Here is a 25,765-nt window from a genome sequence, read left to right as displayed (position 1 = left end):
CTTCAATACTATTGGAGATATTAGCATTTGAATAGCAGTAGGGCCGGGCCACCAAAAATGAGCCCGTTTCTAGTAAGACTTCGCTTCACTTGTCGTAAGACATTATATAATTATTTATTTTTAATCATCAAAATATATGAGACTAAATGCTAACTTCATCCATATCAATGATTTTATGGCGATTCAAATCTGGGCCTTTTATTTTCTTACGGAGCGAAAACAGCCAGGTGGCCCTTCAGACTTTGGAGACTTTGGGTGGCCCAGCACCGTGTGACACACCCGCGACGTCAAGGCTACGGCTTATATAGAACGAGTGTCTTGTCTACTCTGCTATGAGCTACTATGGAAACATAATGAAATGAGTTAGATGTCTTCAAATCAACTGTTCGAAAAGATGGATTATGGTTTTCTTGGTGAATTTTAGCTGATTGAAGTTCCATGTTGGACGAGTGGTATTAGCGCTTGGCTACCAATCCGGTGGTCCGAAGTTCGATTTTCGGCTCAGCCAACCCGGAATCAGAAGAATTTATTTTTGGTGATATAAATTCATTTCTCGATATAATAGGTTCGGATCCCACAATAAGCTGTAGGTACCGTTGCTAGATGACCAATTGGTTCCTAGCCACGTAAAAAATATCTAATCCTTCGGGCCAACCCTAGGAGAGCTGTTAATCAGCTCAGTGGTCTGGGAAAACTATATACTTAACTTAGCTGATTGAAATAATAATTGGATTTCAGGCATTCTGAGTGCTCGTATTATACACTTTTAGATGCGTGTCTGGCAATTGCCAGGTTACCAAGACGTACTTCTGGCAGCTGAGTAAAAAATATGGCGAGGAAACAATTCTTCTCCCTGCAGTATTCGCTGATCCATATTATTGATCTCTTTTTGGATCTCTCAAACTTTAAGAAATAACAGGTAACTTCAACCTGCATTAAAGAACATAATAAAATTCTGAGTTGTGCGCTCATTATTCCCAGGCGGAATGCTTTGCAGCGGCTGTATTGGAAACTGGTGGCAGAGATCGTTCGTTATGTAGTGCACTCCAGCCTGCCTTTGATTGAATACAGAATCAGAACGTTTTGAAACCAACGGTTAAGAAGTTTCGCTTGTATTTGGTAAATCTCTCTGGGTGCAGTATCATTTAACGACACTGCGATAACCATTCACAACGATTAACTCTCCGTGTGAGTAGCAATTGTAAGCTGCAAAACAATTTTAGGAATCTAAAGTGCTCCTATGAATGAATTACCGGAACTACCAATAAACTTACATTTCTGAAATTCTTGTTTAGTCAGTGTGTGCATATTTTAAAAAGCTTGCTACTTTCAGAGTCGGCTATAGTTTCACAGCTTGAATTTTGAACCCAGAATTCATTTATTGTAGTTTTATTTCACATGACATTTTTTGTGGGTTTGGTAAACTGCAGATTCGTAAAATCATCTTCGGAATCTGATGATACTAAGGGCCAGTGAGTAGCTGAGGTAACTATAATAGTATGATCATACTGAGGCTGGTTCTAAATCATTAAAAAGTCGTTGAATTTCCTCAAGTTGCGTGCAAGTCTCAAGGTTGTTTATCAGTACTCTAAATTACATCCATTTTAATTCTGTCATTCCTTTTAGTGTACCTCCGTTCATATTCTCTTTCTACTATCTTACTTTCCACCCTCTCCTTACAAGTTTTTAATAGCGCAACTGCGAGGTTTTCTTCCTGTTACATCTTTCAAACCATTTTACTGTCAATTTTCGTTTCAGCGTTGACTGACCTCATGGGCACCAGCAATTGGCCATTGACCTAAATTCTATATTCTATGTTATTCTATTCTAATTCAGACGCGTTGCTTACGTGGATGGTCTGTCCTGAGTTCGGTGCTCTGTTACTCCAACAACAGACTCGAGGAATCGATGAACACGTTAGAAACTAACCGGTTCAGCAGAGAATTGACGCGAGTAACACGACGTCACGGAAGTCAGCTCTGTTGTGTCCATTTACTATGATGGGTTGCAGTTTGCATTATTAGTATGGCACTTTTGGCGGATTCCAAGCGTTCTAACTTTACTCTATCTGTTCAGAATGCCGCCGCATGATGACTACACTTTTCTAAAACTACTCAGTTTGGAAACGTGCAAGTACTCATAATAATGTTATTTATATGAAATAGCTACAACAACAAAAGTTATAAATTTGAGGAAATAAGCAAGTATAAAGGACGAGATTTTGGGATTGGCCATAAATGGAAGATTGCAATGGGACAAAACTTTCCAATCACTTGGTCAGAAAAGTAAAGCTCTCACCCAATAGTTCAAAATGAATAAGTACCAATGATGAGTCTTATTTGTAGAACTCGTAGGAAATCGAAGACTATGTTTTTTTTCAGTATCATGGAAAGTTTAATCAAGACACGAATGGGACTTTAAAATCCAAGTAGTTTTCTTGGAATTACAACATAAAATTACTGAAAAGTAAGAAAATTTTATTGCAACAAAAGAAGTAAGTAATTGGCTCCGAAATAAGGTAGGGCTAATGCCCGTATGGTCTTATAATGGTTTAAAGCTTCTCTTATTCCTGCATCACAACTGAAACTGATTAACATTATCAAATGTATCTTTTTACGTAATTATACGAACAAAGGGGTCGCCTAATTAGCTCTGAAGAATAACAGTGAATTTAAGTAACTTTAGACCAATAATCTTGCTTTTGATTACACAATGGTCGCCAAAAATCATAGAAAGTACCTTTGCTTGTATTGACGAACAGTTTTTTTTATGTTGGCGACGGCGCTTATAAGTGAAGCTGATGCATCATTATGGGCAGGTTGTTTCAACTAATGTGGATTGGTCGAAATCACTGGCCGCGATAAATGTAGAATTTATGTATAAAATTTCAGAAAAGCTTAGATTTTATTGTGATGTAACTGAATTGATAAAGATTGATAAAGATGCTGCGTATGGATGTAAAAAGCATAATTTGCATAATTGAAGGCTTATTTGAGCCGTTTGCTATCAGAAGATCAGTGTGACAAATTTGTTCTTTAAATATTATATTATTTGTAATTTCTGAGGAACCATTGCACTGAATACTGAAATATAGATTAATGAATTGTTCACCAGTGATTTGAAAACTTGAGTCAATCATTTTAACTCCATTTATGATATTTCCCACTCATGATAATTCCATTGTTGGTAAGTTGTGATACAAAAATAAGAGAAGCTTGGTGTTAGAAAACTTCCATACTAAGACTTGGTAAGTGGAAAGACAGGGAAAAGTGACAAGTAATAATAGGAAGCAGGGTTGAACTGTTTACTACTGGTTTTGCGTAAGCATAAAAATATTCTCCTTCCTTCTTACAAGAGAATTTCTGATATGTATCAGGAGGAGGATTCTGCAGGAGACACTGGTGACCATGGAGTTGCTCTGAGAGTTATGTTGACTATTCCTGTGACAACTGCAAGTGCTGGAAGATGTTTCAGTGGAATGGAAATAAAGAACAAATCATTCGGTTAACCGCGTCTCATGATGCTTTCTGCTCCTAGAGTCATTTCTAGTCGATCAAACGGTTGTGGTATCTGAGGATGGTGATCACAGCAGTAATTTGGCTGCCAGAAAAGCATGAAGGGTTTTCGATATGAATAACATTATTAATTAGTCTCCGTATAATTTTCCAGCTCTTAGTTGCAAATACTGATTTATTTTGCTATATCAAAATGCTAACACTGTGTTTTCCCAGCTTCTTCTTTTTGTAACTTTAGTGCGATAACACGATTATGGGTAAATGACAGTGCAATAGTCAATATATATCGCTTGAATGTTCATATAAATATACCAGTACAACACCTCAAAACTTTGCGACGTTTGGAGATTTTCCTTTTCCTATAATTATTGTTACATTTTAACGAGGCGCGATGTGATTTTTGAGGACCTCATTCTGGATTTGGCTGGCTCACCTACTATACAGCTTCTGTGTGATAGCTAAATTAACGCTTACTTATGATTGTGCGTTCATTTATTTACTTATTTTAGCCATGTGTGTGTATGTACGTATGTATGTATATATGTATAAATATATATATATATATATATATATATATATATATATATATATATATATATATATATATATATATATATATATATATATATATATATATATAAACTGTATATATATATATATAAGTATATATATTATATATATATATATATATATATATATACATATATTATATATATATATATATATATAATATATATATATATATATCATTATATATATATATATATATATATATATATATATATATAAGCATTAAGCTACAAATTTCGTTTAATATCCAAGTCGTTCTACCTTGGAAAAAAATCATATAGGTTAAACGAATACAGTATAAGGCGTCACTGAACGTCATGAGTTCTCGTATTCGGCGCAAGGTCTAGAAAATAATTCTCTAGACTAGACCTTCGTTCGGCGGATCGAGAGCCCGAAAAAACGAACTTCTTATCAACTATGATTCTCCTTCGTTATAAGTGTATATCCATATATTATTACTGAGCTAGAGCGAATTGGAAATTAAACGACTTCTTCTTCCCAGATTTATCCCTATTCGGGGTCGCCGTTTTTAATAAGTCTCTTTCATCTACCTCTGTCCTGTGTCATATCCTCCTGTACTTCCTTCTCCCTCATATCATCTCTAGTGTAATCTCTCCACCTGGTCTTAGGTTTTCCTCTCCTTCGTGTTCCATTTGTAGCTTAATACTTGTATATAAATCACAGATGTGATATAATATATATATATATATATATATATATATATATATATATATATATATATATATAGTAGATGTATGTATGTATGTAGTATGTATGTATTTGCCCTAAAGACTACGTAATTAAAACAGACGATAAGATTAGTTAAAGAAAAAAGCATACATAAAAAATTATAGTCCATGACTATTTAGTTATCACAGTTGGTGTTAATATCACATTTTTTTCCAAAGAATTCTTGAGTCTAAATTATAAACCAACACCAATGACTAAAATAAACAAATAAATCATTATATATGTATATATACATGCATATGTATTATGTATATATATATATATGTATATAATATATATATATATATATATATATATATATATATATACATATGTAGTAAGTATCACCGCTGTGGCTTTTATATGGCTGAGGTACGGTTATCAAATTTAAGGCAAACCTTGCGTAACTATAACAGAAAAATCTTGGGACGAGCATGGCTAGCTTTATAACAGTTACACGTCACAATAAATTAATTTTATGTAAACTGTAAATACTGGAACAACAAACTATCAAACAAATATATATATACAGTAGGATGGAGGGCTCAGTCAACCAACTGGAATTCCTGTAACAAAAAAATAATGAATTTAGGTAGCTTCGCTTTGATGTTTATGAGTGTGTATAAACTGCTGAGAGGGGTAAACTACATCCCTAAAGTGGTATTCTTAGCTAACCTAGACAGTTTGAGACTCTAAGTACTGTATTTACACAACCAAAACTACCCTGTTTATAAAGTTAGATTTTTAGAAAATTAAATTTACATAAGGACAGTTACGACAGTTCATTTTTATTTTCTTTTATGAAAATTTATAGTGACTCAATGGAAAAAGGCTGAATTTTACGGTTAACCGGGGACCTGGGTTAACTACAATTATTGAATTGATGAATGTGGTGGTTTGTTTTTATTTCGGACTTTATCCCGAATGAACGAACAAGAAACACGGACATCAAGGTTTGCTTTGAGGTGGGATTGTCTACATGGCCTATATATGAGAGCGTGAAACACTAGAACTAAAAATTTACCATCTTACTGCATACCTTTAAATGCTTCAAAACATCATCTTAAAATGGCAAACTGCTTTAGTGGAACTTATTTTTACGCCAGTTACCCGATGATAAACATTCTCCGAATCTCTTTAAACTCCAGACGGAGCTGCTCCTAGGACTAGAATGCTTGAGAAAGGTAATTCCGACTGCGTTGTTATTTATTTATACGTTTGATTGTTTGTTTTTGTTTTGCGCCCTTTGATTTGTATATCTGGGTGCGGCTTCTCCGATCAGCCGTTGCTAGCGTCTAATCTGTTTTCTCATGGATCTCATTATTGTAAAAATTTGTAACAATGTCGCTGTGGCTACTGTCGGTTTCATTTTATGGTGATAAATGTGAACAGTTGTATTGCAAATTAAGGTCTTAGTTTGGACAAAATTTCACGCTTGATAAATTTAAAGTGATTATTAACTTGTCAAATTGTTATGAAATACTTTACTACATGAAAATAGCGCAAACATCTCATGATATTAAGCTGTAGTCACGCTTTGCATATAGGGTTAGTGGTGATGTTTGCTTGCTTGGCGGGTGAAGGGTGTGTCTAGCGTCGACTTTTGAAATTTTGGTTGCGTTAAAATTATAGGTAGAGGTATTTTGCTCCCTCTTCTTAAATTTTTATAAACTTTGATTCCCTGTAGATGTACAATTCTGACTCCAGTTGTGATTATAAACTGAAGCTTCCTTGCCCCGTTATTTCGAATAATTTCCTTAGCAAACAAAACATAATGTGGAATGGCAACATCAGCAAAGGAACCAATCGTAATTTCCCATGTGTGTAGTTCTCAGAACCTGTTTAATATAGTACGTATAGCAATTTTGACACATTTCTAGATTTTCAAGGTTTTAGGTACTTATATTTCAGACAATGAATTATTTTACATAATATGTGATTGTAAGAATTAGAAACTAACGTTGGATTTCATAAGTAAGGAGGGGACACTACCGAGGTTACAGGTTTACAGTGTTTACAGGGATTTTGCTAATAATCTGACGTCAAAAGTAGCATCTTTTACTACAGGATGTTATTATTATCTATTTGTTGGGATTATATTGATTTTAATTATATTTTATCACAGTTAAAGTTGAAATGAGATCAAAATGTGCTGAATGACGAGTACTGAAGAGAAATAAGAGAATGTAGCATAAGCCGCTAACTTCCAACCTGTTTTATTGACACTGGGTTCCATGACAGCGTCTAGCGGCGTTGTCGAGGTGGCTTGAAAAGCTGGGGTCGACCGGTAGAATAGTCAAACTCATCATGAAGGCGTTAGGGGTGCTTGCGACGATCTTCATCGTCTTTACGGTTTTTAAGAAAACCGAGGGGCAAAATGCAGACAAAGGCCCTAAAGTCACAAACAAGGTAAGAGAAATTAAGTGGCCTGGTGGAGGATTCCGAGCCGAGAAAGCTTCATCGTTGTGCCACGTTAGCTCTAGTTTTGTCGTTGTAGAGTTCCGTGTTTCGTGTATTGCACGAAGTTTCTTGCGTGCTGACGAATGTACACAAGGTGTGCTGTTGGGGCTTTTGTGTTGGACGCTTTAACTTGTAACAATCGGTCTGATCGCGGTAACCTTAGTCGAGACTGTCATAGTTCATCAGAGTCGTACGCCCACTCAGTCGCTGGGTTAGTTACTAGCTACAGGGTAACTGTCAGAAAAGTTTTGCTTCCGTAGATGGCTAGTGCCAGCAGTGCACCTCATTCGGTGCAATGTGGGCATAACTTGAGGTGCTTTGCAGCGTTCCTTCGACCCCTAGCTGCAACTACTTTCCATTTACTGTACCTCCGTTCATATTCTCTTTCTTCCATCTTAGCGTCCACCCTCTCCTAACAATTGTTTCATGGTGCAACTGCGAGGTTTTCCCCCGTAACACCTATCTAACCTTATAGGTAGTACCTGTCAATTTCCGTTTCACCGCTGAATGGCTTTACTAGTTAGTTGCCCCAGTGCTTGGCATAGGGCCAATGGCAAAATTTTATTGGGGAAAACACTGCTGTGTGGTCATTGACCCATCAAAAGGCCACTTTTTCCACTCTATATTTAATTGGTGAAACAACAATACAATTAAATATTTAAGCAGACCATTCAAAAGACTGAAGTTTTGTCTACAAAATGAGGTATATACCTACTATCTGAAACTGCGGTAATTCTAAAGAATAGTTCCACACGTACTGCAAGGAACTTAACCGCGAATACAACATCCACTAGGGATTAGGGCATCTAATGTATTTTGCTGTGTTTAGTACTGGCCCATGGGGGTTAATTACAGTCGTCCAAATAAATGTTACTTAAAATTCTTGTTCAGGAGGTAAAACTTCAAAGAAAAACTGCAGCTGCCATAGTCTAGGCCGCCGCAGAATAGTAATATAGATCTACCAAAACTGCCATATCTTACGAAGTAAAATAACTGATTGATTGATTGATTGGTTTGTTAGTTCTTGCTGGCGTTGCAACGACGAGGTTATTGACGCCAAAATAAAATAGGCAAGTGAAGTCTTTGTAAATTAGGGTAAAACAGCGTTGTGCAGCCAGGCAGCCACCTGTATGCCAGCGCGGTCACTTTCCCAAAAATAACTTTAGCACTGCCAGTAAGCTAAGTTAGAGGTCAGTCACAAGCTAACCTCCATGGAAGCAACACCTTGAGACCTCTACGTTCCTCATGAAGTAGGCTAAAGTGATTTCTCCCAAGTAAGAAATTAAGGCCATAATTTCCTATTAAACAGAAGTTAATGAAAGTCTAGCCATGCGCAGTGTTAACTTACCTCCGTGACGCTTTTGAAATGTTTATTTAAACACCTAACATATTAAAAAATTCACGCCATCTCGATGTTTGCAGAGTAACTTGTGTAAACAGACTTCCCATTTCCTGTGCTAAATCCGCACACCACTCGTACCCATAGAAACTGGGACACTTTCTTCACAACAGTCTTAAATGACAATGGTATTTACGCTTGTGGCCAGGGCATCATGGCGATTGTTCGGGAAGAGGAGGAGGAGGAGGTGTGCGCTACATAACATTTAGATAATTAGTTAGATACTAGAATAAGGTTATGAATGGCATAAATTTATTATGTATTATGATAATTCATTTTAAAATATTCGTTGTTGTAAAATAACCAGATTCATGACAAATTTCATCGGTTTTGCTGTGAAAATTTTTTATCGCTGTTGTCTATTGGTTTGTGTTTACCCTCCAAACTTGGAATAAGACTTGCACAAAACTGTGGAAATAAGTAAATTTAGCATATCTATTTGTAATATATATACATAAATTTCAGCAGTTTTATCATTATTCCATTACTATGACATCTAGAATTCATGGAAACAGTTTGTTAAGGTATTGGCGTATGTGTCAAGCTCCACTAGATTGGCAACAATGACTTGCCATTCCTAGCATGCATTAAAGGTTACTTTTGTTTCAGCTGTACAATTATATTAAAAATTAAATTATTTCAGCCATACAATTATTAAAATTTATATAGATTAGTAATACAGACTTAAATAAATGAAAAGTGATAGCAAAAAAGTACAAATATTTTGTTATAAATGATTCACTAAACCGTCGTCTGCTAGACTCATGGATTCTGGCTGCCAGACGTATAACAAAGCTGAAGAATTATTCCTGCCATGGCTTTGCTGTAAACAAACACTCACGTACTTAGTGGAATTTGGAGTGAATTAAGATCTAAATGTGTATAATTACAATCTAATAAGCACTGTGGAGTTTCAGATGTGATGGCAGTAAGGATAAAACCACTGATTACAAGGTAAAAATGCATTATAGTTCAAAACATAACCCCGAGAATAAGATGTCTCATACTTTCACAAATATAAGCAACAAAATATTATTTTGTTGTGCTGATTACAACTACAATCTGGAGTAATATCAATAAATGTTACATATATGTATACAAATATTGTTCAAATGAGTGCCGGGAAGGCTGGAAAGGATGTGTCCACGAGTGTAGAACTGACTGGCAGTCACAACGATACCATGCTATATTGGATTTAAAAACTGCCTTGAACACATATTTTACTTCATATGGCAGTTTCCTATATCTCATTTTGTTAGCGAAACTTCAATCTTTTGAATGTTAAGCTTAAATATTGAATTGTTGTTTCACCAATTAAATATCGAGTGAAAAAAGTGACCTTTTATCGGATCAATGACCGCACAGCGTTGCTTTACCCTACCTAGGTACGGCTAAATTAAAATTAAAAGCTTTGCAGTAGCAACCTACTGTAGTCTATTAATCACCTTATGTACGGTTTAACCTTTCAGATACTGTAGTAACAAAGTCAATGAAGCATCAAACACCATTTGTTATGGTCTGCATTTTAATATTTTGTAAATAGTAGCTATCGAAACTTGACAGCAATTCCATCTAAATATTGAACACTTGACAGCAGTGACATCTCAATATCAAACACACGACATCAGTTCCATCTCAATATCGAACACTTGACATCAGTTCCATCTCAATATCGAACATTTGACAGCAGTTCCATCTCAATGTCGAACACTTGATAGCAGTTCCATTGCAATGTTGAACACTTGATGGCCGTTCCATCACAATATCAAACACTTGACAGCAATTCAATCGCAATGTCTAACACCTGACAGCAATTCCATCTCCATATTGAACACCTGACAGCAATTCTATCGCTATATCAAACATTTAACAGCAGATCCACTTCATTGCTAAACTAACCTGTACATACTTTACACCTAATATTCATTTTAAGAGATAGCTACTATAGAAAAATAAAACTAATATCGCTTCCATATTAGGTGCTAGCTTGGAAAAAATTAAGGTTAATAGGGGAGATTAATTTTTGTAAACAATGAAACATATCTGGCACATGCACAGTATCTGTTGGGCAAAATCAAACAATAGCAGATGACGCTCTCATCTAATTTAGCTTTGTCAAGTGTTTTGTGCACACTTTACATGTATGGCAGGGTAAGGATTTTTTCTTGCTTTTAACGTTTTATATTAATTCTTGTGTAGTGCTGTATTAATTTCTCAAAATGTGAAAGAAATATTCTCATTTATATTTTCAAGTTTTCAGACTGTTAACTTCACTTCCCACAAGAGGAAAAACATTCTATTTGCTTTCCATAAAGGTTTAGAACCTAGTAGTTTCAAACAACTTTCACATGAGGGCAAGCTGTCTGTGTCACTGCGCTCTGGATAGTGAAATGAAATGGTCTGAATTAGTCCTTTATCTTCATCCATTTTCTGTGAATCCCAACTGTTGCTCCTGTGAATTCTATCATTATTTTTTTACTAAAAAAACATGGAATTATATTTTTATGTACATTATTTATTGTTGGTATATGGGTTGAAATAATTATATAGGAATGTGGTGGAGCAATAAAGTTTTGAATTTTCTATGTTGTGAAATCGTATGATTTTTAGCAACCTTCCAAAACGATGTCAACGAAAATATGTAAATTGAATATTTCAATAGAAAAATGATTTTATGCTCTAATATTTTGCCTAAGATTATGTATATTATTTAATAAAGGTCAACTTCAAATTAAAAGATAGGACAAATAAGATACGTATGGTTGAAAACTGTCCATATATTGGTGGTGGCAGGAAAATATTATTTTAAATGTCGATCTAGGTAATGTTTTGCAGATTAAATTTTAAGTGTCATATACATGAAATTAATACTAATTATATTATATTCATTTACTGAGCAAATATACCTCCTGAGCAATTTAGGCTAGGTTGCGAAGTGCTCTGTCCCACTGCTCTTTCATCTTGATTCTCTTTAAGCCTCTCATGAGTTGGACAGTTGAGTGGCTGCCAGCCACTCATTTCTCCTTTCCTTGTCACTTTCGTTGGGAATACAATGCCAGGATACTTGGCTTCCCTTTCCCCACTTAGTGCTTCCTACATGACTGAACCATCGCTTAGCAATAAGGTGCAGATTAACTTGAAAGGTCAACGTTTGTCTGTTACAGTAGTGAAGCAGAAAGGCTTTTTGCCCACCAGCCGTGTTATTGTTTGGGAAAGAGATGTTGACGACTCCTATTGTGATATGGTAGCTAGTAACCTAAATACAAAAGTCTGTGTTGAGGTCTGTTAAGTTTCATATTACTGTACTTGAATGCTCTCCTCAGAGCCTGTGCATCCTCCCGAATTGTGAATGATACACGACCAAGTGTAGTTCATCCTTGGTTTAAGTTAATTTATGTTGTCTAGTCTGACTGAGGCATAATAGGTTAATCTTTAGCATAGCTGTATGAAATATTGCATAAGCTTTTCAGGTAACCTTACCCATACTGGACTGGTAAAAAAAATCAATATGCAGCTCCCCAGGCCATGTAAACTTTGAGCTCGGCCAATTTATGGAAAAAAAACATCAATGGAAAGAGGAAGATATGCAAATGCAGATAGTGAAAGCAAAAAAATTCTTTAAAAATTTCCCTACCATCCACAAGAAGTTGAAAATTACTTATTTACAACCCTTTGTTTGGCCTCTTTTACAAGACCATCATAAATTTTATTAAAATAAAGTTTTTTGTAGTAAATAGTTTTATTTTATTAAAAAAATTATAATTACACCTCACAATATCAAAACAGATAAGAAATAGAATCAGTAACATTCTTATTATATTTGTTGAAAATATGTACGTAAAATTACCAAGAACAAAGATTCAGTAACTTTTTTTAATTTGTACCTGTTTTTTCTAATATTGCTTTGAACTTTTTCTTGCAAAATTACATTTACAACTGACATGCTATCATAAAAGACAAGAACAAAACCAACAGCAACCACTTGGTATATTTATGACCAAATTTACAAAAGACATGTGAGACAGAAGCAGTGCATTCTCCCTTCAAGTCAGCAGAACTGAAGTCCTGAGACACCAGACTTGTAATTTTAGCTAGTGTAAAAGTTTTCATTGGTGAATTTATGGGCTATAGAAGTGTTGGCACCTCTTTCCCACCCGGTTCTTTCCAAATCGATGGCCTAAACCAATACAGTGATACCTGCGAATACTTAAACACACACCCCCCACCCCACACAAAAATCTCAAAAAATGCTTATACCCAAGTAGTTTTATTAGTTTTAGCACAAAAAGTGCATTTACTTACAAAAATGTTATGAAAATAGTGATTTGTGAATGTTTCTCGGTGAATACCAGGAATGGGCAAAATTTCCGCAAATAATGCTTGTGTTCCATACAAAAATCCGTGAATAGAAGTCTACAAATTGAGAGTTCACGAATGGCGGGGGGTCAACTGTATTACTATCCTTTGCGTTATCTATTTTGAAATCGCTATTTGATGACAATGAATCGGTGGTAACATCATAAGAAGCCAGTCTCCGTAAAATTTCAAAACAAACTAAAATCTCCAATCATAGCTCAACCTCAGTACAAAAGCCTCCTTGGCCTGGCCCCCTACTGAAGGAGGGCTTACGATTATACCCGAATTCAGTAGATATCTGACGACTTCTATGTTCAACAGTGAGCTGAATGGTTGGTGATTCTTGATGTCATACAAACAAAGCTAAGGGGTGGGACTAAATTTACTGTGATATTTCAAAGTAAAACTTTAATAATGTCGTCACCCATATGCAACAAATAGGCAACGATTCTAGCGACAGGCAGCGCTTCATGGGTTTGATCAGCGCTTGGCCTTTGTTGTAAATTCTGTATTCTTTTCTATTCTGTTCCTGGGTTTAAATGTGTTATTTCCACCCTGATATATAATCTCTTGGCAAAATTAGTTTTAGTAATAATCAGGACTGTTTATCGGTCAAATCCTGGTCAGCATTCAAAGATTCTTGCTGATAAGGTATGCTTGTACTGTACATTCACAACTCCCCAACTCATTATAATACAGTGTAATTTATCAGAATGATTCTGTAAAAGCAAGCCACAAGGTAAAAAGCACTGCTGTAGATTGATTGAAAGGGGCAAACTGGTTATGCTGTTTTAGAGCCTTTGCCATGTGTTGTATATAGGTTTTTATTTTATAAGTTTTATTTAAACTATTTGGTTCTGAGTCTTACCTTTGCGGCTGGGATGCTGAAGCTGGTATGTACAGTTGCGAACAAATCCAACTGTTACATCTTCCCGAAAGAATTTGAAATGGTAACAGTGTTTATTAAGGGGAAGGGGAGGGCTCTTCCTCCGTTAGCACGAGTTCCACCAATCAGCTTATGGAGGAGTGATGATGGTAGTTACATTTGACAGCATCTTCGAGGGTTGCGTGGGAGTGAGAGCGTCATTGTGTTGAGAGTTTAAATGTTTTTGTATGTTTGATATGTCGTGTTTCATGTTTGATGTTGCTGTATGATAGTATGTGTTGCATTCTCGTCCTTTAGTACTTAGGTCCTAAGAAGACAGGGTGGTCATTCACGTACTTTATTATGGTATATCAATTACAAGTAAGGAGACCCATGCTTATGCTGGCTTCCCAGTTTGTGGATGGCGGGAGATCTTTACAACAACTCCCAGAAGGTTCAACATAGTAGAATGAGAGAGTAGTGTTTCTCAATACATTACACTCCTCCCCCCTTAGGTTAACAGACAAAAATTTAAATTTGTTCAATGAGTCTCCTAGGTTTCTTACTTACTCTGGTAGATTTTCTTACAATGGCACCAGTATCACAATTACTCTGTTCTCTGATCCTACTACTTCTACATTGGGATTACAAATCATACCCGAGTTCTGAATAGTGTTATTTGTTTCTTCTAATCCTTGTACATTACGGGGAGAAGAAACTACAGGAACATAAGGAATCATTGTATCTTCTAATATGACGGTTTCATCAGTTACTCTAGTATTATACATTTTTCTCTCAAATAACTGTGAAAGGTGACGCTTCCAAGTCAAAATACCATTAACCTCTACAGAAACCAAATAATTTCTTTCACCAAGAACTTTGATAATCTTAGCTTCCACCCATTCTGGTCCTTTACCAAAATTCTTGGCATATACTGCATCGCCAACTCTGAATTTAGACTCATGAACATAACACTCATCTCTTTTGTATGGCATTATAACATCTAATGGACCCTTAAATTTCCTTCCAAACAATAATTCAGCTGGGGAGCAGCCAGTAGAAGACTGTACTGTACGTCTATAGGTATACAAAAATTTTGCCATTCTGGTTTTTACAGGCAAATTACAATCAACTTTTTGAAATTAGTTTGAATATTCGGACAGCCCGTTCTGCAAGCACGTTTGTACTTGGATTATATGGTGCTCCTGAACAATGTCTAACACCATTTTTCTGAAAGAAATTCTGAGTCTCCCTAGACATAAAACAAGTTGCATTATCAGATACAATTGTGTCAGGAATACCATAATTAGCAAAACATGACCTTAAACATTGTATGGTACCCTCTGAAGTTATATTCTTGCAAGCATAGACATCAATAAATTTAGAAAAGGAATCAATAATAATCAAATATTGCATGTTGTCAATGGGTCCACAATAATCTACATGCAAGCGGGACCAAGGTCTATCTACTGACGGCCAAGATAAAGGTGAAATGCCCTTATGTTTGAGATTTGTTATGCATAATGCACAGTTGGAAGTTATTTGTTCTAAATCTTGGTCCATGTTGGGCCAATATACAAAGACCTTGCTTCAGCTTTCATGGCAACAATACCCTGGTGGCCCTCGTGAAGCATTTCCATAACACGCTTTCTCAACATCTCAGGAACCAAAATACGATTCCTATAGAGTAATACATTGTCATGCAAAGAAAGATCATTTCTCAATTTATAGAAAGGTAACATACAAATTTCCATCACCTTTTCCTTGGGGAACCCCTTCCTTACATAATTCTCGTACTCTGCATAAAACAGTGTCTCTTTCTATACATTCTTTTACCATTGTAACATCAAAAGAATTCTTATCCAACAAAATATTAATCAAATTTACATATTCTCCTGGTACATGAAAATCAGCATCATCTCTACACAATGGTAGCCTACTAAGAGCATCTGCCACTGTATTATGCACTCCCTTAATGTGTTCAATTTTAAAATCAAAAACCTGATAGAAATAAAGCCCACCTTTGAATACGAGCATTAGATAATTGTGGAATAGACTTACTAGGGTTAAATAGATGAGTCAAGGGTTTATGGTCCGTCCTGATAACGAACTTCCTACCCAAAAGATAATCAGAAAACTTCTCGACTCCAAAAATAATGGATAGAGCCTCTCTATCAATTTGAGAATAATTACACTCAGCATTAGATAATTTTCTACTTTTGAAAGAAATAGTAGAAATTCTATCTTTATATTCTTGCTTAAGAACAGCTCCCACTCCTTCAGGGCTAGCATCAACTTCTAAAATCATGGTAGCATTGGGGTTAAAATTATCCAAAATATCAGCTCTTCCCAAAGCTTCCTTAATACTCTGAAAGCTTCTTCATGAACTGCTGCCCAATGAAACTCCACATTCTTTTGGGTTTAAGTTAAATTATATAAAGGACATAAAAATAGAGCTGAACTGAGGTACAAACCTATTGTAATAAGTACATAGCCCCAAAAATGATTTTAAAGACTGAACAGAGTGAGGGGTTGGAGCTTCCAAAATTGCCTCTATTTTCTTTGGGTCATGGTTTGAATTCCATCACAACTTAAAATGTATCCTAAATAAGGTACTTCCCTAGAACCAATAATACATTTATCTTTATTCAATTTAACATTTCTCTGTTGCAAAATTGATAAAACCTTACATAAACTCTTGTCATGTTCCTCCTTGGTAGCTCCGACAATCAATATGTCATCTAAAAAATACATGAACACCCTCAATATTTGCCAATAATTCAGAGATAAACCAAACCTCTGAAATATACCTGGTGCTGACGACAACCCAAAAGGCAATCTATGAAACTTATATAATCCCAAATGAGTATTCATAATCAAATATTGTTGAGAATTTTCACTCACAGATACCTGTAAATATGCATTTTTCAAATCCAATTTCGAAATATACTGACAAGAACCTACATTTGCCAAAATATCATCCAATCTCGTAATGGGAAGGTATTAACACTGGTTTGGGTATTGAGATACTTACAATCTACACAAATCCTTATTTCACCATTAGGCTTCATTACAGGAACAATAGGACTGGCCCAATCTCCAGCATGCTCGACCTTGCTCACTATATTTTTACTTTCTAGTTCTTTCAAACTATTCTCAATTTTACATTTATAATGATAAGGAACAGATCTAGCTTTAAAATACTTAGGCACAGCATTTTCTTTTAACATTAATTGACATTCATAATTTGTAATGGGTGATCCTTCCACCACCTGATACTCATTGAACATTTTTACACAATCAAGCTTAGGCCTAGATGCACTACTTGGGGTAATAAGAGGACCTTTAAATTTATCATCACACACATTATCAATTTGTACCCACTGGTATTTCAATTTCTTCATCAAAGACCTGCCTGCTAAATTTAAATCATTATCTACAACAAAAAACTTTTGTCCCTGGACCATTTGGCCTTTAAAAGAAACATCACAATTTATTTCACCGTACACTTGCATTTCAGCTTTATCATAATTTGCTAAGCGTTTCCTTGTTGGTAATGGGGTTTAAATTCAATTTATTAGCATCATGCTGTGAAATAGTGGATGCACCACTGCCAGTGTCTAATTCAAACTCTAGGGGAAACCCATTTAACCTTAAAATTTCTCTATATGGTTCCTCATAATCATCGACAAAATCAATAGAATTCACATTAACATCAAAAAGTTTCAATAAATCATAAGAATCATGGGAAACTTTCATTAAACAGGAATATCCTTACTAGTAGACTCCTCTACATCATGCACTGTATTAACATTCCTAGATTTATTTCTAGCCTTTTTATTGGGACACACTGTACTAACATGGCCTTCCTTGCCACAGGAATAACATTTAGCATTCTTAAATCTACAATTATTAGCTAAATGGTTATCGCGCCCACCCCCAATGAATGCATTTACTTTGAACTTTACAATAATCACTTTTACCTCTCCCTTTAGAGTCTGCACTAGAATTAGGCCTAGGCCTAATTACTTTATGCCTAACCTTGTTAACAGTCCCTGCAGGCCTATTATCTATAAAAGAACTTGAAGTAGGACTACATTCAGTAACATAAGCAGTTTCTAAATTGGTAACCTTGGCAAGTAATTCACGAGAGGAGATGATTTAAACTCAAAAGGATCAGCTAATAAAACCTTAAAATATACTTCATTACAATACCAACCAATAATTGTTCCTTCAACCTTCGGTCAAAATCACTATTAAATTCACACTGTTGAGCTAACAATTTTAGTTCTGCATAATATTCCTTCACGGACTCACTACTTTTCTTCTTCCTCTGTAGGAAATCACACAATGCTCTATGATAACTTGGTTTTGTTATAAAATGCGACTTTAGTTGATTTACTAGGTCATCAAATGGAACTGCAGACGGCAATTTCGGTGCTGTTAACTTACAGATAGTGGAAAATGTCTCTACTCCAACTGAAGAAAGCAACAAAGCCCTTTTTGCTGTCGCCTCTGTTACTTCATTTACTTCACAATTCATGGAAAATAGATCCAGCCAACAAGATAATTCCAACTTATCTGGGTTAAACTCGGGAATTGTCGGTCTCCTTGCTGCTGCCATCCTTCCTGACAGGGTATGGAACTTCGGTAGTCCCCAACAAATACAGCTGAATTCAGGCTACTCGAATACTGGAGTCTGGACGTTGGCCAGGCCTAAACTGGTATGCTAGGTCTAGATACGGCCGGCTGTCGTTGGTACACTAACTCTCCTTCAATGTGACATACCTCTTCGTACACTGGGTTCTTCCTCGTCGCCACTGTTGCATTCTTGTCCTTTAGTACTTAGGTCCTAAGAAGACAGGGTGGTCATTCACGTACTTTATTATGGTATATCAATTACAAGTAAGGAGACCCATGCTTATGCTGGCTTCCCAGTTTGTGGATGGCGGGAGATCTTTACAACAACTCCCAGAAGGTTCACATAGTAGAATGAGAGAGTAGTGTTTCTCAATACATTACAGTATGTAAGTGCGTGTGTTTTTGTGAAGAGAGAGAGAGAGAGATATCATAATTGGTGGATGGATAATTAGGAGTCTTTTGATGGCAGGCGTAAGCATCTGGGTTGTCTGTTGGAGCGGTTGCCGAAGCAGTCTATGATGAGAGTCTGTTACGGAAAGTCGAAAGGTGTCAGTAAGTTGGAAAAGACAGTCAGGCAGAAGTAGCCTGTTGTTATTGGGTGTGGTGGTTGTTGAGCTGAAGAGGTTTGTTGTACTTGATTTTTGCATTTTGATGGTTTTGTGATTTGTCTGTTGGAGACAGTGTTAGTGGTTTATTGTGCTGGTTTTGAGTTGTTGTATGATTTGTCGTGTTGTTTTCAAGCTGTGGTATTTGTTTGCATAGTGTTTGGGGGGTGTTGTTTTTTGAGTTGTATGGTTTTGGTGCTTGTCTATCTTTGGTGAGACTCAGAGGTGGTTGTGTCGCAACGACTACATCCAGCAGGACGGCCTGAGTATCTCGAGTCTAAGGCGAGTACATGTTTTTGCGTTTTGTGTGTTCTGTATTTCGGTAAGCCAATTGTCCTGCATGTATTTAGTAACATGAAGAGGAAAGTGTGGGAGAGGGGAAAGTTAGTCAGTTGGAACGATCAAAGTCAGTAGGGGAGATCTTGTTGCTTCACTTGTGATCCCACCAGAGAGAGAGAGAGAGAGAGAGAAGAGAGAGAGGGAGAGAAGGAGCGAGAGAGAGAGAGAGAGAGAGACACGAATGTCTCGGTTGTTAAACGACCCCTTCAGTTATTTACCTGTCCATTGTGGAAAGGGCTATTTGGAGAAATGCCATTTGATGTTATTGTCCTAGAGTTCTCATTTTAAAGAATTTATAAAGAAATCACTACTATATTAGCTTTAGGATAAGCTCTATAACAAATATGCAAACAATAAAGATAAATAAATCTTTTAAGTAAAGCTTTTTGTTAGCCACACACACTATCCAGGAGCAAATCTATGTCCACTCATCGGAGTCTCAGCTAGCCCACCTTACCCACCAATTTAGTAGCAGCAAAGCCAGTCTGAGGACATCAGTACAGCAAAATAAAGAAACCTGTCGGTTTGAATCGCATTTTGAAATTTCAAAACCTGTAAGACTGCTTAACAACAATAATTCCATCCCCCCCCCCCCGCCCCCCCCCCCCAAAAAAAAAAAAAAATTAGTTTAGTCAAGATTAGAGGGTCTTAATGTCATATCAGAACTGCACACTTATGCAGTTGTATTTCTACATGACATGTCATTTTTAATAATCTAATGAGAGAGAAAGCTAGGGTGTTGGACACACTCAACACCCTGCTGCTTCCCTCTATAGCTTCCTATTGTAGTAATTGTAGGAAACACTGCAACCAATACTGTAAACAGATAGCTACTTCTTACATGATAAGGTTAAAAATATCTTAAGATGTGCATGATTATCGCCAATACCAAAATAACTAAAATTTTGATAAATTTTAAGTATCGTGTAATTTATATATAATAATAGATATGGTGGTAATGATTAATTGATATATAATAGATATGGTGATAATGATAACGCCAAAGTTTAAAGTTAAATGAAATGTTATTAAACAAACTTATGTTAAAAGTGAGACAGTAATCTTAGTTACAGCAACATAACCTGTTCAGAATTTTTTTTCCACTGCTTTCTCCAACCATACCTAATGACTCCCACTAAAACAGCTCTTAGAGCTGATTGGTAGAACTCTTGCTACAGAGAAAGAGCCCTCCCCCATCCCCTTTAGTGAACATTGTTACCATGTAATTTTTCGCAGTCAAGAATGTGTAACAAGTGGACTTGTTCGCAACAGTACATTTTTACAAGGATGATGTAACCCAGGGGTGTCAAACTCAAATCCTTTCGAGGGCCAATTATGCACTTAGCTATGGTCTCGAGGGCCATCAAAGATTTGATAATTACTTATTCCATTCCTTACGACTCATTTATTAAGATTTGCAATAAAAAGAGCCTTATTGCCAGCAATCTTAAGATGAAATAAATTAATAAATTATTGTCATATGAATGAAAGGTAAAACTACTCATGTCTCGTTTTAACAGTTTAGTAACTTTAGTTAAATTTTCCTCCGTTCTAACATTTACAGTAGCTAGAGTTGAAAAATCTCTTGGCACCTCGCGGCTCATGAGTTTGACACCCCTGATGTAACCTAATCTTATCGAAATAAATTTAAAGGTTTGTTCTGGCAACACTTATTACATGTATTGAATCCCACCAATAAGTATTGCATTGTGTTTGAAGTATTTCAACTTTGTTCATGCCTACTTTAGATGTATAATTTCATCTTGGATTTCTGCACTTAGTTAGAAATATTGCTGTAGGGCGCACCCACTACTGTACTTGATAATTATAGAAACCTAATACAACAGTAGCAGATTGTAACAGCCAAAATCATGTAAGTTAAGTGTGTTGATAGTACCAGGTTAGTTATAGGACCTGAACTGAATTCTTTAAATAGCAATAAGTATTTTAGGTTTTAATGTGTTTTGTGTTTTCATTAAAAATAATAGTGCTTGTGACTTCTGAAGTATAGGTCCATGTTTTTCCCAGGTTTTAATAAGAAATTGCTTGTAAAATTATTTTTTATGATGTTTTAAATTTGAACATTTTGTATCCATTAGGTATGGTTTGACATAACTATTGGTGACCAACCCATTGGGCGTATTGAGATTGGCCTTTTTGGAGCAACTGTTCCCAAAACTGCAGAAAACTTCAGACAACTAGCAGTAAACCCTGCTGGTGAAGGTTACAAAGGATCTGTTTTCCATAGAGTTATTAAGGATTTCATGATTCAAGGTGGTGACTTCACTAAAGGAGACGGCACTGGAGGTAAGTTTAGTATTCGGAGTTAAGTATTGGTAATTGCTGCATTCGTGCAGTACGGTACTTTTAAGTAATTTTAAGTGTACCAAACAGTACTTTATGGTAAATTTGTCAAGAAATTGGATAAATTAGACATATTATGAACATTTCCTTGCTTAGAACAGTATTATAGTGGAGGCTAAGTAATCATAGACTTGCAGGTACACCAGGTCTGAATATGCCATTTTGCTATTTGTTCTTACAAAAATACAAAGTCTCGTGTGGTAATAGCTGATCCAATCTGTGAAGCTTGGTAACAAGGTAGATATGTCGAAGTCAGTTTGGAGATAGGTGCCAACTCATGTTACCCTTCCACATATTTCATTGACTGCAAGCTCAATTGCCCAACTTTCATAAAATTTAACAATGTTCAAAGTATATTCGCTGTAAAGCGTGTCTTTTAAAGCTCTTTACATTTGTTCCTTAGAGCAAGTACATGTTGCTGGCACAAGGCTAGCCTTTCAGATTAATTTTTAATTTATAATAGTTACCCGACTTACAAAAAGGCTTAGTTTTCTCTTACAGCATCTATAATTGCAGTTTTGCTCAAGAACTTTTTTTAATCTATTTTTTGTCTATTCTTGGATTAATAGTTTTTAATACTTGCAGGTAGAAGTATTTATGGTGATAGATTTCCTGATGAAAACTTCAAGCTTAAGCATTATGGAATAGGATGGTTATCTATGGCAAATGCTGGAAAGGACACCAATGGATCTCAGTTTTTCATCACCACCAAAAAGACTCCTTGGTTGGATGGAAGACACGTTGTTTTCGGGAAAATTATCAAAGGGATGGTATGTAATTTAGTGCCCGATATTTTTTTATAGTATGAAAGATAAAGCCAAGTTTGAAGATAAAAGGGAAATAAAAGTATATAAGGGGTTTAATAAGATTTCCTAATACTTCCAGGATGTTGTGAAAGCCATTGAGAATACACAGACAGATGGTCGTGACCGTCCTATAAATGAGGTGAAGATAGCTGATTCTGGGGAGGATGCTGTTGAGCAACCATTTTCTGTACCAAGATCAGATGCTGTAGAGTAGTAAATTGTTGTTTTTCCTCTTTAGCACAAGTATAAACTTACTGAGGAATATTTTGTTTCAACCTGTTGATTTTGCAGGGTCATTTTCAGATGTTTGATTACAGTATTTAGCTAATAAAAGTTTTTACAAAAGTTAGTTTTTGTTTTGTTATCCCTGTGTATGAGTTCTCTTGATTACAAAGGCTATCTAAGAAAAAAAAGATGGGGGGGGGCATAAGTAATTCATAAATCTTGTAATTAATTATGCTTCCAATTTCAAATCTAATTATATAATTTGCAGTTGTGTGGAGGCAGCAAAACTCGAAGGTATCTGAATAAAAAAAACGGCTAAAGGACTTAATGTCATTTACTGTACAAATGTTAATCAATTTATTCCATATCCATTAATCCTGGTCTACTTCTGTTTCTACTCGCATGCCATTGTGTCCCACGATTTCGATTGAACGAAGCAGCAAGCATCGCTCTGTCTCTGCGATCATTGAATTTTGAAGTCTTCGATGGCAACTGTGCGACAGGTTCACATATATATTCATCCAAAGGCTGAAAAAAAAAATATAAATTATTCTATCATTAAGAACTTAAACATTTAACTTGTGAAAAAAATTCATGAAATGTGCAATTCATTGAAATTAAATGCATATTTTGCTAAAAGTGCAATTCTATGGAGAGAATTGTCCCACTAAAGTTACACCTTCAAGGATTCTACTTTGCCACCAACGGGCCCAAGGATAAATGGGTTCAGTACCCTAATAACAGGCAGGGAGCGCCTCGGTGGCGTGGCCAGATTAGTGGTGGCCACAAGTTCCATGTACTTCCCATAGCCAAAAGATGGTATTCTTGGACATAATCTGTTCCATGCTTATAAAAAGTCTTCGACACTCAGGCCCGAGATGCCGAGTCCTTTTTAGGTAGCTTTACATAACCCTGTAAGTAATTCCTCTGGATTGTTACCAGTAGTCTGTCAGGGAAGGGATTTTAAGTCTGGGCTACAAATTTGAAGACTACATACCCCCAACCCCTCAAGTGTTTAAAACTTAAACAGAGGTCATGGAGTTCTATTAACACTAAAACAAGAAGCTAAGCCAGCAAGAGGACCATCCTGAGAACCTTGTATGGGTTCATATGGTGAATGAGTGAGGTTCCTATGGACCAGTGTCAAATCCCAGTCTGGAGGTTTTGGCTTTCTTGGGGGGACAGCAGACCCCAATGATAAGGCCCATCCACACGGTCAAGCTTTGCTCAACGAACTTTGTTCGATGTGACGTCAGAAGCAGAGAAAATGCGGCAAAATTCTGACTTTTCCTGCTGTTTCTCCGCTTCTGACGTCACATCGGACAAAGTTCATCGACCAAAGCTCGACCGTATGGACGGGGCCTTGGCTCCTCTTGTAGGCCTAAAGGCAACCAACATTTAGTCAGCTTCTCAGCATTCATACCTGAAACAACAGTTCAAGGGGGAGCTGCATCCCTACTAACAAAGGGAGGGCGGGAACTTTCCCCCTGCAAAAGAACAGTCGCAGCTAAATCAAGCACAAGATCTCCCAAACCCCTCAATTTATTCTAAAGACAGCAATAGATGAATGAGGAGTAAAATCTTCCCTAGAAGATGCAATGAGGCAAATCTAGTATAGGAGAGGAGGAATGCTGGCATCAGCTGCCATTGGAGGCAAGAAGCCTTCCCAAGATGGAACAGCCAACTTCCTTTAGCATTTCTTCTACCAAAATGCTTCCGTTGCTCAAGAGACCAATGAAGACACTCAAACAAGGGTTACATTGCAATCATTAGATCTGCAATGAGGATCAGTGTCAAAAGAGGCTAAACAATGAAAGCAAGGATTGTTACCTACCCCAGGGTATCTTCTCTTAAGGCAAAGCCGCCTTAGATGAATCAAGCATTTTCATCTCTTGATGCAAAACACAAACAAATGTAACACAATCACACACAAAAAAAATAAACAAACCCAAGGCGTAGTACTTAACAAACTGGCTTTTATGTGAGATAGGGCAGAATATGTCTTGCGAGGAAGATATTTAATGCCCTAACCACACTAGCGGTCACTGCCTGACGGGCAAATTCTGTTCCCGTAACCCATTCCACCATACTTACTGACTGCTGCTTCAGAAATGTGAGAAAATATTAACAAGAAGAAGTACCTGATGGGCATGCCCACTAGTGTGGACAGGCCATGAGAAATTACTGATAGGTCATGCAGCACAAGTTTTTGGGGGGAAGAGGTGCCAGCCTGCCTACTCTCTCCCCATTAGCTATCACCCTGCCGTCAACAAACCATTGTTCTATTTTTACCCAGATCTAGCAAGCGCTTAGAGATTTTCCCTTACCCCTTACATAAACACCTTAAGGCCTGTCCACACGACCGGGCCTGATAGGCAGACCTCCCCTCTAACAGGCACATTTGACGGGCAAACCGTCAAATTGCCCGATGGGTCTTGTAGCAAAATCACCATGGTGGTGCCCGATGGCTTGAGCTTCGACCCTGGCAGACGTACGTTAACCATATACATTTCTTTTACTGAGTCATTCTTTGCACCATATTCTCTTGTTTTTCTTCTTTTTTTTCATCACACACAAAGCAATCATCATGCTACACAATATCTTCTTTGCGGTAGGCACCATGTTTATCGTACCGCACTGAAGACACTACTGGCATCGTCGGGCACGCCCACCTCTCCATCGCCTCACCCGTGTGGACAACATTCACGGGTGAGCCCGTCAACCCCAGAGCACACCGATCAGGCCCGCTCGTGTGGACAGGCCTTTGGGTTTGTAGTTGTGGAAAATACAAATTGATAAAAAAATTTGTCATTTTAACATGCTAATTTTAAACATAGATTATAGTATAAATTACTAAATGTAACCTCAAACATATCGGTATTTATAGTTGG

General features: G+C 36.6%; 2 protein-coding genes across 2 annotated transcripts in view; one reads left to right on the top strand and one right to left on the bottom strand.

Moving 5' to 3' along the window:
- Positions 1-7,039: 7,039 nt before the first annotated feature.
- Positions 7,040-22,998, top strand: LOC135218261 (peptidyl-prolyl cis-trans isomerase 5-like). The gene is made up of 4 exons (XM_064254434.1): positions 7,040-7,223; positions 21,579-21,786; positions 22,429-22,613; positions 22,729-22,998. The coding sequence occupies exons 1-4, from the start codon at positions 7,122-7,124 to the stop codon at positions 22,861-22,863; spliced, it is 630 nt and encodes a 209-aa protein (XP_064110504.1). The 5' UTR covers positions 7,040-7,121; the 3' UTR covers positions 22,864-22,998.
- A 192-nt stretch (positions 22,999-23,190) lies between these two features.
- LOC135218260 (pentatricopeptide repeat-containing protein 2, mitochondrial-like) overlaps positions 23,191-25,765 on the bottom strand; it is a 121,504-nt gene continuing 118,929 nt past the window's right edge. The window contains exon 8 of the mRNA XM_064254433.1: positions 23,191-23,402. Coding sequence (XP_064110503.1) covers positions 23,232-23,402 — 171 coding nt within the window. The 3' untranslated portion in view covers positions 23,191-23,231. The remainder of the gene's footprint in view (positions 23,403-25,765) is intronic.

This window comes from Macrobrachium nipponense, chromosome 9 (genome assembly GCF_015104395.2).
Source record: "Macrobrachium nipponense isolate FS-2020 chromosome 9, ASM1510439v2, whole genome shotgun sequence".
Lineage (NCBI taxonomy): Eukaryota > Metazoa > Arthropoda > Malacostraca > Decapoda > Palaemonidae > Macrobrachium > Macrobrachium nipponense.
The sequence above is the reverse complement of the archived record's forward strand: the minus strand, read 5'-3'. Positions and strand labels throughout refer to the sequence as shown.